General features: G+C 42.8%; 1 protein-coding gene across 8 annotated transcripts in view; it reads left to right on the top strand.

Annotated features, from left to right (window-relative positions):
- Positions 1-13,486, top strand: part of POMT1 (protein O-mannosyltransferase 1) — a 126,741-nt gene that overhangs the window by 101,417 nt on the left and 11,838 nt on the right. For all 8 annotated transcript variants that reach the window (XM_029614080.1, XM_029614081.1, XM_029614084.1 and 5 more), the window contains 2 exons: positions 8,913-9,026; positions 9,270-9,396. In XM_029614080.1, the coding sequence (XP_029469940.1) occupies positions 8,913-9,026; positions 9,270-9,396 (241 nt within the window). The remainder of the gene's footprint in view (positions 1-8,912; positions 9,027-9,269; positions 9,397-13,486) is intronic.

A 13,486-nucleotide genomic window follows, 5' to 3' on the forward strand; every position in this document is an offset into this window, starting at 1 on the left:
CACTAGGACTACGCTTCCATTAGAGCACCTTGGTTTTGGCATTTATTTTAAATATTTATAATCAAGGACATAATGATCACCAACTTATCTCGCATCTTTCCACCGCTGAGCTCTCTGTAAATACTCAGACGGGCTGATGCAATACGTTGCACCCAGCCTAGCACATGGCTTTAGTCGCAGTTGGACATGCATTTTGGGCACACAATAATAGTGTCCAATGCACCAAGGAGATTAGAGTATCTAAAATGCACGCCCTAAAGTGTACCACGTAGCACCCATCACATTTAAATTCTTGTAAATAAAGACATTAGGTGTTGCTGCTCAATGCAAGAAAATGCACCCAAAGGCTGGGTGCCCAACACACATTTTTTTATGCTGGAAAATTAACTCCAGCTCTGGAGGTGGCGTAAAGTTTACCTGCAGTCAAGAGCTTATGAGAAATAGAAAAAATGTGGCCATCTGTGTTGCGATAAAAGTGCCATTTGTAGAGTTATTTAGAGAGATTAGTTATTTGGGGTTAAAACAAAAACTAAAAAAAATGTATATAGGGAGTAGTGGAGCAGAGCATGACTAGCTAAGAGACATCTTAAAAACATTTTTTTGGGTGATTGCTCTCTTTTTGGTAAACGTGCATTGCAGATTTCCGTAATTTTATGAAAACAATGCACTTTTGTTAGGAACACACAATTTAGACATTAGTGCACCCGATGCAATAAATTTTGAGTGCCAGAAACCCATATTTCTCCTTAGTGCACCCTTTTTTTTACACTGCTCCACTTTCTTTCTCATTTAAATATTGCATTGGATGCACGGGTCATGTGGATGCATGCATGTTAGAAAACGGGTGCTCATATTGTGTGCCTATTTCTTGCACATGTCTTACTGCATCAGCCTGCTTCAGAGAGTGGGATATGAAATTAATTTAATAAGTAGTAGTATTAGCATTTTTCTGCAAAGACAAGTAGGGTGGCAGTCCTCACATGTGGCTCCCATAAACAAGATGATGGACACAGTTTATCTTGTCCAGAAGGCTCCCAGATTTGACAAGCACCATCTACCACATTAGTCTGTGGTGGTCGAATCCGCTCAAGAAGGCTAAGCATTCCAGGACCCTTTCCTCGGTATCCCCAGGAAAGGATCCTCAAGCCATGGATAAGTTTGGGAGGAACTTCTTTCAGGGCGTTATGCTTATTGCCCGCATAGCGGCTTGCCAGCTCTTCTTGAACCAGTATATGCAGGACATTCTGAAGCAGGTGCAGGAAGTAACTGAGCAGCTTCATCAGAAGCAGCAAGACTTGGTTACTAGTAACCGAAAGTCTGGAAAGCATAGGGTCTGGTCGACTTACAATATTTTCGAAGTGGCAATGATAATCTCTGCCATTGGAATAAGAGCACAAAGATTCACGTGGCTGCGCAAATCTGATTTCTGTCCAGAAATGAAGGAACGACTCGCTGATGTGCTGTACACTGGAGAGAATCTTTTCAGAATTGGGTTAAAGATGCAGTGGCACAAATATGTGATCATTGTGCAACGCTCCAGCAGCTCTCCACTCCTACTCCAGACCCACCCTCCTTTTCTAGGAGGTGTCTGAGGTTGGGCCAGGGGAAGCACTTCTTCCACCCAAGGAAGCACTATCCTCCACCCCCTCGGTCCCGCACTCTGCAGGTCCCTCGCAACTGTCCTAGGCAGTAGAATGCACCTAAGCCACAGATGGCATCCCAGCCAAAACCTGTGATGGTTTTGACTGGACCACAGAGAGCATAGCCAGGAATCCAGCACCCTGGTATCCGTGCCAGAGGACCTCCCAGTCGAGGGCAGGCTGCGGTTCTTTGTGAATTAGGGGCCCAGTCTAACCTCAGATGAGTGGGTTCTCAGCATTGACCGGAAAGGTTACATATTTAAACTTTTGGGTGTCCCACCAGTTCCCCTCCAAGCCCATCTTGGGACCACTCAGCGAATCAGGAAGTGCTGCTTATGGAGTTCTCTTCCCACCAGGGCAGAGAGGTTGGGGATTCTACTCTAAGTACTTCCTGATTCCAAAGAAAACAGGGGAACTCTGTCACATCCTAGATCTAAGGGGTTGTCCATAAAGGATGTCACGTTTTTTCATGAATTTTTGACCCCGCCCCCATCACATCACAAAATGTCACAAATGTCTTGACGCCCCTAAAATAAATGACTCAATCTATGCCCCCCCCCACAACTTGGAACAGTTTTGATAATGATAGTAATGACTTTTTATTTATATATCACATTTAAGATATATCACAAACTCTCTGTGTCATCAAACTAGCATTTGATATATGAAATAATAAATCAGTTGTTTCCAATGGGCAATTTAAGTGCTGTATAAGTGAAATAATAGGAAGAGCTGTCTTTTCTTCACTTGCAGTACTTGGTACCTCCAAGCCAGTTGTGTCAACGTCTTCTTCATGTAACCATTCTACGTCTTCATTTTCCTGCCTTGCAATTATTGCCATAAGCTCCCTTTGATGTTTTGCAGCAATTCTGACAGGTCTCATCTTTCTCAGTAAGAACAAATCATAGGCTGCTTTGTGCACAGATTGATGTTTCTTTGCCATCACAACAAAGGCAGAATATAAAACACAGGTCTTGCATATTCAACTTCCAAGTGAATCACGGATGGAAGGACAAAAAGCATCATACGGAAGCTGTGAGTATTTCTCGAACCCTACTGGAAGAACAATTTTATCCTTAAGCATCTGAGTGACAAATAGATTCGGAAAGTTTGGCTCATCTTCACCAACAGTCTGTGCTTGCAGGCCCTGGGTAGTTTGAATGACTGGAATAGGTGGATGCAAAAATCGTCTGGAATAACTTTCAGCAGATTACTTCTGAATCTTGAGCAGCAATTATCATCTGTACACTTGACAATCTGCAAAAAATACTGGCTTGTATGGACATGTTTGGCAAACCAATCAGAGGATGCATTCCAGTTCTGACATGTCAGGTTGAATATATTCTGACAAATTACATTTGACCATATTTCTGCAAGCACTATATCTGCATGCCCAAAGTTTAATTTCTCCAAGTCGTTGTCAATTGTGTGACCTTGGGAATCCAGATGAGTTCAAAAGTGATCATGTGGTAATATTATACCAGCCAGCTCCTTTGATAGCTGTGCAATTTGTCGCTTCACCCTGTTAAATGCACTGCGACATAGTGCATTTGTTGCAACATATATAGCATCCAAGTTAAGTTTCAAAAAGTGGTGAACTTATACATCAGTGACCTTTTGGTACCTTGGATATTCATTCAAACCTCCATCCATAATGGAAACAACAATTGGTTTAACATAAGAAATTGCCATGCTGGGTCAGACCAAGGGTCCATCAAGCACAGCATCCTGTTTCCAACAGAGACCAAAACCAGGCCACAAGAACCTAGCAATTACCCAAACACCAAGAAGATCCCATGCCACTGATGCAATTAATAGCAGTGGCTATTCCCGAAGTAAACTTGATTAATATCAGTTAATGGGCTTCTCCTCCAAGAACTTATCCAAACCTTTTTTGAACCCAGCTACAATAACTGCACTAACCACATCCTCTGGCAACAAATTCCAGAGCTTAATTGTGCATTGAGTGAAAAAGAATTTTCTCAGATTAGTATTAAATGTGCTACTTGCTAACTTCATGGAATGCCCCCTAGTCCTTCTATTATCTGAAAGTGTAAATAACTGATTCACATCTACTCGTTCAAGACCTCTCATGATCATAAAGATCTCTGTCATATCCCTCCTCAGCAAACTCTTCTCCAAGTTGAACAGCCCTAACCTCTTCAGCCTTTCCTCATAAGGGAGCTGTTCCATCCCCTTTGTCATTTTGTTGCCCTTCTCTGTACCTTCTCCATCGCAACTATATCTTTTTTGAGATGCGGCGACCAGAATTGTACACAGTATTCAAGGTGCGGTCTCACCATGGAGCGATAGAGGCATTATGACATTTTCAGTTTTATTAACCATTCCCTTCCTAATAATTCCTAACATTCTGTTTGCTTTTTTGACTGCTGCAGCACACTGAGCAGACTATTTTAAAGTATTATCCACTATGATGCCTAGATCTTTTTCCTGGGTGGTAGTTCCTAATATGGAACCTAACATCGTATAACTACAGCAAGGGTTATTTTCCCTATATATGCAACACCTTGCACTTGTCCACATTAAATTTCATCTGCCATTTGGATGCCCAATCTTCCAATCTTGCAAGGTCCTCCTGTAATGTATTACAATCCGCTTGTGATTTAACTACTCTGAATAATTTTGTAACGTCCGCCAATTTGATAACCTCACTCTTCGTATTCCTTTCCAGATCATTTATATATATATATATATATATTGAAAAGCACCGGTCCAAGTACAGATCCCTGAGGCACTCCACTGTTTACCCTTTTCCACAGAGAAAATTGACCATTTAATCTGATTCTCTGTTTCCTGTCTTTTAACCAGTTTGTAATCCACGAAAGGACATCACCTCCTATCCCAGGATGTAACTTGTCCATCACTCTGCCAACTTTTCCAGTGTCAGGAATATATCCCACTCTCTAAACACCAACTTCTGGACTGACTTATGGAAAGGGAAAACCTCCATCGGGCCCTGCTGACCATCCATAACAGGATGTGCACCTTCCTGATCTGAGTCCTCCTGCGAAACCTGTACATCAAATTCCTTCAGAACATGGGGCATCAGGGGAGCCAACTCCACCTTGTGGGACAGCCAAACTGCCTTTGGACCATCCCCTTCTACAGCCAGGGCCTTTTCCTGCATTTCTTACGGGTTCTGGTCCATCAAAGCTGGGTCGGTACCTTGTGGGTCCTGTACTTGTGGATTGTCAGTCTATGAACTTTCAGAAAGATCCTCCGCCGTGTCTGCTGGTGCATGCAATTCTTGGGGACATTGAACCTTCGTAGACCCCGCAGCTCAGAAAGGTCTGGCCCTTTTATCCGGCTGCGGACGTACCAACGCCCCCTGCTCAACCCTGCTCCAGCCCATGACTTTTCTGGTCATGAAAGCCCTGTGGAGTAACAGGACAAAGTCAGAAGAAAAGGTAGAGGAGACATCAGAAACCTCTCCCAGGAGGTCCTCCTGACCTCCCCTCGGGAAGTTTTATTAGCCGTGGATAAAGGAGGAGGGAAATCCCCCTCCCCCTCAAAGCGGCCAAGAATGTGAACAAAATGGCCGATGTTTCCGTGTCTCACTGGGAAGGGGGGGCCTCCCAGGCTGCAATGCAGAATGCCTTCCAGGCTCACGCCGCCTGCTTGATGCTGCCGCGACTATCCCCGAGGTGCCCTCTCCCCTGGAGAGGCACCGGAAACAACGGCCTTTGTGGGAAAGACACGCGTTCCCACAGAGCGTGCAGCTCAAACCACGTGGCATGACATTGGGGTGCCGGGATCATGACTACTAACAACCACCGGAGGACCGGGCAGAAAGGAGAACTGCTTGAACCAGCCCTCAAGAGAGCAAGGCTGCACTGCCAGCCAAAAGTCAAACACACAAAACTCTCTTTTCTATTCTTTTCTTTTTTTTTAACTTTATGAAAGCAGAAAAAAAAGCACTTCCTTGCAAAATGAAGGCTGGCCGCAGACTGTTTATCCTCCTGAGGGCAAGGGAACTGGGACCAACAGCTTTCAGCCCTTCACCAGCAATCAGGGACTGAGCAATAAAGGGTCCCCGACTCCCTGCTTGTCCACCTGAGAAACCAGGGGGGGGGGGATGGCCCCACCAGGATCTAGCAGTCCCTTGGGAGACAATCTCCAAAAGTCCAATTCTGTCTTTGTCTTTTTCTTCTGGGGTTTTTTTTTGTTTGTTTTTTTAAACTAGTCTTAGATTGCAGGTTTTGCACCTCCACCATCTGCTGGAGACAGAGAAATACTGAGGGACTGCAGATGGCACCTCAGGTTATGTTGCAATGTCAATAAAACGTTCTCTGTCTCCATTTGCTGGAGGGGAGGTAAAACCCAGGCGTTTAGACTGATCTAGGTACATACAGGGAAAGTGGTGTGTTTTTGATTGTCAACTATTCACCTTTCTCCATTGACAAACTTGACCATTTAGCCCTACTCTCACTTTTGTATCTTTTTACCAGTTCTCAATCCACAATAGAACATTGCCTTCAGTCACGACTTTTTAATTTCCACAAACGTCTCTCTTGAGATACTTTGTCAAATGCTTCCCAAAAATCCAAATATACTGTGTCAACTAACTTACCTTTATCCACATGTTTATTCATGTCTTAAAATAAAATTTAGCATATTGGTGAGGCAAGCCTCCCCTTTCCTAATTCGATGTTGATTTGTCCCATTAAACTATGCATATCTATATGTTCAATATTTTTGTTCTTTATAATAGTGCAACAATTTTTCCTGGCACTGACATCAAGCTCACTGCTCTGTAGTTTCCTGGATCACTCCTGGAACTCTTTTTAAAAACTTGTTACATTGGCTACCCTCCGATCTTCAGTTATCGTAGCTGATTTTAATGAAAGTAGATCTGCAATTTAATTTTCAATTCTTTCAGTTCTCTGGGATGCATACCATCTGGTCTAGGTGATTTATTACTCTTTAATTTGTAAATTTGCCCTTTTATATCTTAAAGTTCACTGAGATTTTTTCAGTTCCTCTGAATCATTACCTTTAAATACCACTTCTGACATAGCTATCTGCCGTATATCTTCCTCAGTAAAGACTGAATCAAATAATTCATTTAATTCCTTGTCCTTCCTTAGTATCTCTTTTAAACTCGATCATTTAATGGTTTAACTGACTCCCTCGCAGGCCTTTTGCTCTGAATGTATCTGAAAAAGTTTTTATGAGCTTTTTGCTTCCACAGCAAGCTTCTTTTCAAATTCTGCTTTTGCTTTCCTTATCAATATTTTGCATCTAACTTACCAGTACTTCCTGTTTTCTTCATTCAGATTCTTTTTCCATTTTTGAAAGATGTTATTTGGGCTAGTATAGCCTCTCTCACCTCACATTTTTAACCATGTTGGTGGTAGTTTAGCCTTCCTTCCACCTTTTTTAATTCATGGAATACATCTGATCTGGTCTTTCAAGATAAGTATTTTAAAAAAAACCCCACGCCTGATATAAACTCTTTGCATTTGCTCCTTTCAGTATTTTCCTAATCATTTTCCGAATCTAACTTCCCCTTTTCAAAGTTAAATACTGTCGCAGTACATTTCCTTAGTGTCTTCCCTCCAGTTATTATCACTATTGCCAAGTGGCCCCAATACTGTTAACTCTTGCACAAAATTATGTGTTGCACTAAGGATTAGTTCTAAAATAGCTCCCCCTTTTGTCAGTTCTTGTACCAGCTGCTCCATGAAGCAGTCATTTATTTCCTCTAGCAACTTTACTTTCTTAACAATTACTAGGGTAACTGGAATCATTACTGTGTTGCTAATTTTGTTAGCTTCCCTCATTTCTGTTAGTATTTTATTGTCTGCCTGTTCATTTTGGCCAAGTGGACAGTAGTACATCCCCACTACTGTTCCCCTTCTCCAATTGAATTTCTATCCATATTCTACAGTACATTTCATTTCCTGAAAAACAGTTATCCTGTTTGACTCAGTGCTCTCTAATATATAGCCCTGGCACTTAAAAACAATAAAAAAAAAGTAAAAAATGAAAAAGTCAAACACACTTCATGGATAAGTACATAGAAACATAGAAATGACGGCAGAAGACGACCAAACGGCCCATCCAGTCTGCCCAGCAAGCTTTTGCACTTGTGGGGGGTTTTTTTTCTCACACTTATCTGTTACTCTTGGCCCTTAGTAACCTTTTGGTTCTATTTTCCTTCCACCCCCACCATTAATGTAGAGAGCAGTGTTGGAACTGCATCTAAGTGAAATATCTAGCTTAATTAGTTAGGGGTAGTCACTGCCGCAATAAGCAAGCTACACCCATGCTTATTTGTTTACCCAGCCTATGTAATTCAGTCCTTGTTGGTTGTTGTCTGTATATAGATCCACTTTTCTTCATCCCCCCTGCTGTTGAAGCAGAGAGCTACACTGGATAAGTACCAACTTATCTGGCTAAGTGGTGGTGTATACTGTAGCTTAAATACTGACTTATCCGGGTAAGAGATGATGGCTGCTGCCACTTACCCATTTAAGTCGTACTTATCTGTGAAATGTGTTTGACATTTATTTATTTTTTTCATTTTTTACTTTTTTTTTTTTTTTTTTTGTTTATTGGTTTTAAGTGCCAGTGCAGTAGCACTGGAAACGTAACTCCAACTCTGACCCTGAAGTTAAGTTTCCGGTATTAAGAAAATGCCAGCCAGGCCAACACACTGCTCTGCATTGGAGAAGTAATGCTTAGTGCCCTCATTTGCATGGGATTTCCATGTGAGGGTGCTAAGTAGTACTCCCACTTTAGAACGCTCATTTTGTGAGTGTAAAACTCCTTGCTGCATTGGCTGTAAAGTTTATGCTCCCAAAATGAGTGTTTAAATGCAGGCAAAGCAATGTGCTGGTCAAAATGCACCTTTCTACATCAGCCTTATTGAATAGCTGAGTTGTGATGCGTGCCCACAGAGAACAGACTGTGCTGCAGTGATAGGGAAGTGACCGGTTTAAGCTAGTGTTGTTGGGGCACTTGTCTGGTTTGGCTGCAGGACTGGCTTCCTCATGTGGACCATAGTGACTGTGGTCCACATGAGGAAGAGAGAGTGATCACTGATGGTAAGCTCCTGATAAGTTTAAAGTGTCAAATGATAACAAGTGTGATTAATGAAAACTCCTTTCTTAAGTATTTTAATGCTGCTTAATCACATATTATTAGATAGTGCTCACAGCATTAAAGACACCTATTCCAGTAGAATGATCCTTGGTTGCAGGGCATGGGGCACATTCTGACATTCTTTCTGGTTTTGCTGTGTTCTAGTGGAAGATGCTCACCCTGCAGAATGAGTACACAGAGCACAAGTACAGCTCCTCACCAGTGGACTGGATCACCATGGATACCAGTATTGCATACTGGCTTCAGCCCACTAGTGGTGTAAGTATGGCATGTCCTTTCCACCACTTCTGGCACGCAATGTTTTTATCGTGTCCAAGCAGGTATTCTTTCTACCTCTTATCTCTTTGATGTTGGTTTGTCTGTGTGGCAGCCTTCCAGGTTCCTTCTTTGCCCATCTTGCATTCAATGCTGAGACATCATCTGCTGTGCACTCAGATTATTGGCCAAACCTCATCCTAAATTTGGCTAATCCAGCATTAACCCTTCACCCTGATTTTGCAGGCTCAGATTCAGCTGCTCGGGAATGCTGTGATCTGGTATGCAGCTAGTGCCGGCATGTTGGTTTATATTGTTCTCTCCCTCTGGTATCTGCTGAGACGTCAGAGAAGGATTTACGACATCCCTGAAGGTGAGAAGTTTTTTCTTGCCCGATCTCAGAATGATTTGCTACAGTTATTCTTATATGATTTAACAATGACTTCTATTCCAACTGGAGCTGAGTAACAGCTTCACTTACAAATGAAATTCTTTGGCTACCATGGTATTACACACGTGCTCAGTCATAAGGACATAAGTTGAATTAGATGTGTTTTGACATAGTAGACATGCCAGAAACACCTACACAAATCCTCCTTTGGAGCAAATAGTGTGAGTGGTTGTAAATGAACGTAATACTGTGAGGATCCTGGCTGTAGTGCAGCACTCCTGCCAGCTCCTATGGCTTGGAAGCCCTGCTGGCAGCCATGTTGGCAATGATTCAACACTGCCATTTCCATTTAAATTTCCAAGTAAGCTTCCTGCTTCTACTTGGAATCCCCTAGTTCTGGCCTTCAAAGTTCCATTCTTGTATTTGGCCTCTCTCTCTAAAGGCCTCCTTGCTCCTTATAATCCTTGTTACTTGTTCTTGTTTGTTTATGGCCTTCTGGTGGGGGGGGGGGGGTGTTGTGTGTGTTGATCCTGTTTCCCTGTTTTGGTTTGTTTGTAGTTATCTGTCTCGTATGGGCACATTGTTTTGTTGTATGTTGTCCCTGCAGTTGCCCTGCCTTTGGACCTTTAGTGTCTTTCCTGTCCTGTTCCTACTCCAGCCTATCCTGCCCCTGATTCCAGTCCTTCACCATAAAATCCTTAATGGGTTCAAAGGGAGGCTTACACAAGGTTGCCAAGACCAAATTAAGATCTCAGGAAGGAAATATATGTTGGATTGGAGGATGCAGATATTCCACTCCCTTAAAATTCTGTGAATTGTCTGAGTGAACTGACGAACACTCCTGCATTCTCCCTCTATAACAGGAAATACCCCTTAAGAGAATTCAATGCCAAGCCCTTCTGTAATCACTTTTTTTAAAAAGGACAAAATCAAAGGAACCAGGAGCTTTAAACTGGGAGACCCCCCTGCTTTGGCACACCAATCCTCGAAAACCTTCCAGACTCTGATAATAGGCTAAAGAAGCTAATTTATTCCATGCCTGAAGCAGAATCACCATCTCATCCATATATCCTCTATTCCTCAGCCTTTTCTGTTCAATAGCCAAGCTGCGAGACAAAAGGAAAAGGCATCTTCCATCACAATTATACCCTGATGCAAAAGACCCTGAATGGGGTTGAACTTGTGTTTCGAGTATGAATTTTGTGAGATCCATATACCAGGAATGCCTGGGCCAATCTGGAGCCACGAGGATTACCACTCCTTGATGTCCTACCTTCTTAATCAGTCTTCCTATCATCGGTGATGAAGGAAGCACATAAAAATAAACTCCCACAGGCTACACTTGAGACAGAATGTCCAGATCACCTGATCCTGCTGCCTTCCTCTGCTTGTAGAAGCAGGAGACCTTGGTGCTTTCTCTCAAGGTCATGAAATCCATGACCGGCATTCCCCATTTTTGCCAGATCATCACAAAGGCTGAGTCCCCCAACTCCATTTCTCTGGGATCTAAAGTATGATGACAAAAAAAATCCACTAAAAGGTTCACGTCCAGGAAGACCATACAACTCCTCATTCCTCTTTGCCTATTCACTGCCATAGCATTGTCTAAAAACACTGACCACTTTCCCTGTGATCAACAAGAGAAACTTCTTCAGGGCCATCCTGAAGGCCCTTGTCTCCAAATGGTTGATGGACCACCATGCTTCTATAGCATTACAATGCCCTTGGGCCGAACAAGTCTGACAGTGTGCTCCCTAATTGCTGAGATTGTCATCAGTTGTTGCTATAATCCATTCTACAGTCTCCAAGTCCATCCCTCTGAACAGGTTTTGCTTCAAAAGCCACCAATTCAGAATGTTTCTGATTAATCTTGGGAGGACTAACTTTGACTCATAATCCTGTGAAGGAGGGCTTCACTGGGACAGAAGAGCACTTTGTAAAGGTCACATATGGGCTCTGACCAACAGTACTAGATCTAAGGGATAAATCTGAGACTGTAGCTTGTCCAACCTCACTTTTGTCAGAAATACCTTTCCCTTCTGGCTATTGAAGCATGCTTCCAAATACTCCAGGTGAGTTGGAGCTTGCTCTTGGCAAAATTGACCACACAACCCAGATTCTGCAGTAGATGGACCACTCTGGAAGTTGCTGAGCGGCATTCCTTTTCTAAGTTTGCCTGAATCAATCAGTTGTCAAGGTAAGGATAAACTAACACCATTTCCTTGTGAAGTGCGGCTGTTGCCATCATTACCTTGAAAAACATTCTGGGAGCTGAAGCCAGACCAAAGGGAAGAGCATGAAACTAAAAATGGGCACCAGTACTGTAAACGTGAGCAATTTATGGTGATCCCGATGAATGGGGCTAGGTAGGTAAGCTTCTGAAAGAGAGCCAGATATATTCTCCTTTCCTGCCTGCCACAATTACAGAGCGTAGGGTCTCCACCCGGAAATGAGGTACTCAAGGCATTGTTCATCTGCTTGAAGTCCAGAATGAATCTGTATGTGCCCGCCTCCTTGGGAACCATGAAGTAAATGTGAAATACCTTCCTTTTCTCCACTCCTGCCTTGAAACAGGAACCACGACTACCAATTGAAGATAACAGGTCAAAGTGACACTTACTGTTGCCTCCTTTATGGACAATTGACAAGAGGACATCATAAAGGCATCAAGCATGTGCTGTGAAAACTCTAAAGCCTAATCATCTCGTACAAACAACAGGACCCACTGATCGGGCTATTCGGGTCCACTGCCCATAAAACTGAGTCAGTCGACCTCCAGTTTCAAGGACTGGGAAGGCTGTATCTCATTGTGAACTCTTGAAGGTTCCTGAGCTGCCTGTGCACCAAACTCTTGAGTTTCTTCTCCCTGTCCAAAAGGACCCAGATCTGTTGTCAGCATGCATCTTGTGAGAAGACGTACCCTTTGCTGGCTAGTACCTAGCAGGCATAGGTTTAGAGAGACAAGGCTAGTAACACCTTGTCTCTCTAAACCTATGCCTGCTAGGAAGCCCCCTTTGGGAGCCCTTGAGCTTATCTTAGATAAATTAAATAAATAAATAAATGTTATTCATTTAAAGTTTTATATACTGCATCCTTCAAAAAATATTGATTGGAGCAGTTTACAGGATCACATTCACGGTAAAATAACATTAAATCAATTAAATAATGAGAACATATATATTTTAAGTAAGAACATAAGAAATGTAATGAAATAATAACTTAGAAATTTTACATTTATAGACAGATTGAAGGAAAATACCATCTGATGGAAGCTTATGCACCTTAGATTCTCCCAAGATCTTTACCAACTTCTTTGTCTTCCATAAAGAGAAGCTTCCTCTGCACTCATGCAGGCCAATCCATACCAGTGGATTATGCTCTTCTACTAGCAGAGGGAGATGGAGTAAAGCTGACTCACTGATGTCCCTGTCATACAGCCCTGCCTCGACATCAGCCCACTAGTATTCTCCATCTCCCGCAGATGGTGGACATGCATCTCCTTTGTGGGGATTACTTATGCTAAAAAAAAATTAAAAAATAGAAGATTCAGATGCACCACTTGAGCTCCTTAGGTGACATCTGTTTGGTCCCTTCCTCAGTTGAGCGCTTTAAGTCTGGAAGCCTGACAGGCGTAGACTTAAAAAACAAAACAGAAAAGAGGACTCGGGAGTGCTCGGCGGTGAAGGCTTGTACCCTCTCCCTCCTCCCCCTATAGCTGGTGACCTGATCGTGTTCTCAGCCAGAAAGGGCTGAGCTTGGGTAAAAAAAAAAAAAAAAAGTATGGAAATTTTAGGCCCCCTCTTTTTTTTTTTTTCCCCTTACCAAGTTCTCCTTCCCTCTGCATTTTTCTTCTGCATCTCTTACCCCCTTTTCCTTCTCACTTCTCTGAGGAGTTAGTGTAGAGTGGAGGCGGCTCAGCAGAGTGAGCTTTTGGCTAGGTCCCACGTCTCAGATTCAGTTCAGTCAGCTGCGTGGTAGGCTGCGGTAGTGGGTTATTTTTTTACCACATGGTGATGACTTGAAGTGGGTCGGCAAGGGCGCAAGTACTTGTGCACGTAAGGCATCTGCCTAG

This window comes from Rhinatrema bivittatum, chromosome 8 (assembly GCF_901001135.1).
Source record: "Rhinatrema bivittatum chromosome 8, aRhiBiv1.1, whole genome shotgun sequence".
Classification (NCBI taxonomy): domain Eukaryota; kingdom Metazoa; phylum Chordata; class Amphibia; order Gymnophiona; family Rhinatrematidae; genus Rhinatrema; species Rhinatrema bivittatum.